Raw genomic sequence first — 1,215 nt, 5'->3', positions numbered from 1 at the left:
CACACTCACACACTCTCACTCACTCACACACACACACGCACTCTCTCTCACTCACACACACATGCACACACTCTCACTCACACACGCACACACTCTCACTCACACACATGCACGCACACTCACACACACACACTCACACTCACACTCACGCACACACACACACACTCACACACGCACACACACACACACACACTCTCTCACTCACACACACACACACACACTCACACAATGATCAATGTGACGTCGACAGGTCTTCATTTACAATCACGTCTGTCGTGTAGCGCTACATAAAGACTGACGTGCCGTTGACCCACACAGAAGAACGTCACAATAAAGCATTGCTTTTACAGTATCAGGGGGAAATAATGTACATGTGCGTCAGACTCAGATGGACGTCTTTGTTTGTATCAAATGTCTCATTTCTTTTTTTTCAGCATCTTGTGCTGCATTTTTAAAAAAGATTTATAAAGTGTGAACGTCCAAGTGTTTGATTTGTTCCTCCTGCTGTCTGTAGGGTACGTACAGAGCCTGATTCGGCGAGTGGTGAATAACGTCAATATCGTGGTCAATAATCTGATTCTGAAGTATGTGGAAGATGACATCGTGCTGTCGGTCAACATCACGTCTGCGGAGTGCTACACGGTGGACGATCTGTGGGACCGAGCCTTCATGGACATCATCGGTGAGTCCGGCAGGTTCACGTGTTTCAGTTCAAGCATGTGAATGAATGTTAGTTTGGGGTGTAGGAGCATTAGGGGCAGTGGAGGGTGTTTTTGGTTAGGCCAGGTTAATAGGTTAGTTACACTCGGGTCGGGTATGCTGGGGCTTTTATGGATTTAGTTGATTTTGTAGTTCTGCTTTATAAATATTCCTTTGAATTACACAAATGAAATGCATGTGCCAGACAGCAATAATGAATCATTATTTCAACAACTGCATAAACATTAGAGCCCGACCGATATATCGTTTTGCCGATATTATCGGCTGATATGAGCTTGTCGCCGATATATCGGTATCGGCTAATACGCTGCCGATATGAAATTTTTTTTACAGAACATATAACGCAGATAAAATGCTTGAAATGGTGTAATTACTTAGTTTGTCCAGCAGTGCGCGCTCCATTGTTTGCAACTGGCGACCTGGATGAAACGCTTTAAAGCTTAAGTCTATGAAAAACCATTAAAACTTTGAACGGCCATATCTCCATAACGGCGC

The 1,215-nt window shown here is 44.1% G+C and overlaps 1 protein-coding gene across 1 annotated transcript in view; it reads left to right on the top strand.

Moving 5' to 3' along the window:
* vps13b (vacuolar protein sorting 13 homolog B) overlaps positions 1-1,215 on the top strand; it is a 109,977-nt gene that overhangs the window by 11,941 nt on the left and 96,821 nt on the right. Inside the window, exon 5 of the mRNA XM_016559011.1 lies at positions 515-682. Coding sequence (XP_016414497.1) covers positions 515-682 — 168 coding nt within the window. The remainder of the gene's footprint in view (positions 1-514; positions 683-1,215) is intronic.

Source organism: Sinocyclocheilus rhinocerous, unplaced genomic scaffold (genome assembly GCF_001515625.1).
Source record: "Sinocyclocheilus rhinocerous isolate Xijiao unplaced genomic scaffold, SAMN03320098_v1.1 scaffold828, whole genome shotgun sequence".
Lineage (NCBI taxonomy): Eukaryota > Metazoa > Chordata > Actinopteri > Cypriniformes > Cyprinidae > Sinocyclocheilus > Sinocyclocheilus rhinocerous.
The sequence above is the reverse complement of the archived record's forward strand: the minus strand, read 5'-3'. Positions and strand labels throughout refer to the sequence as shown.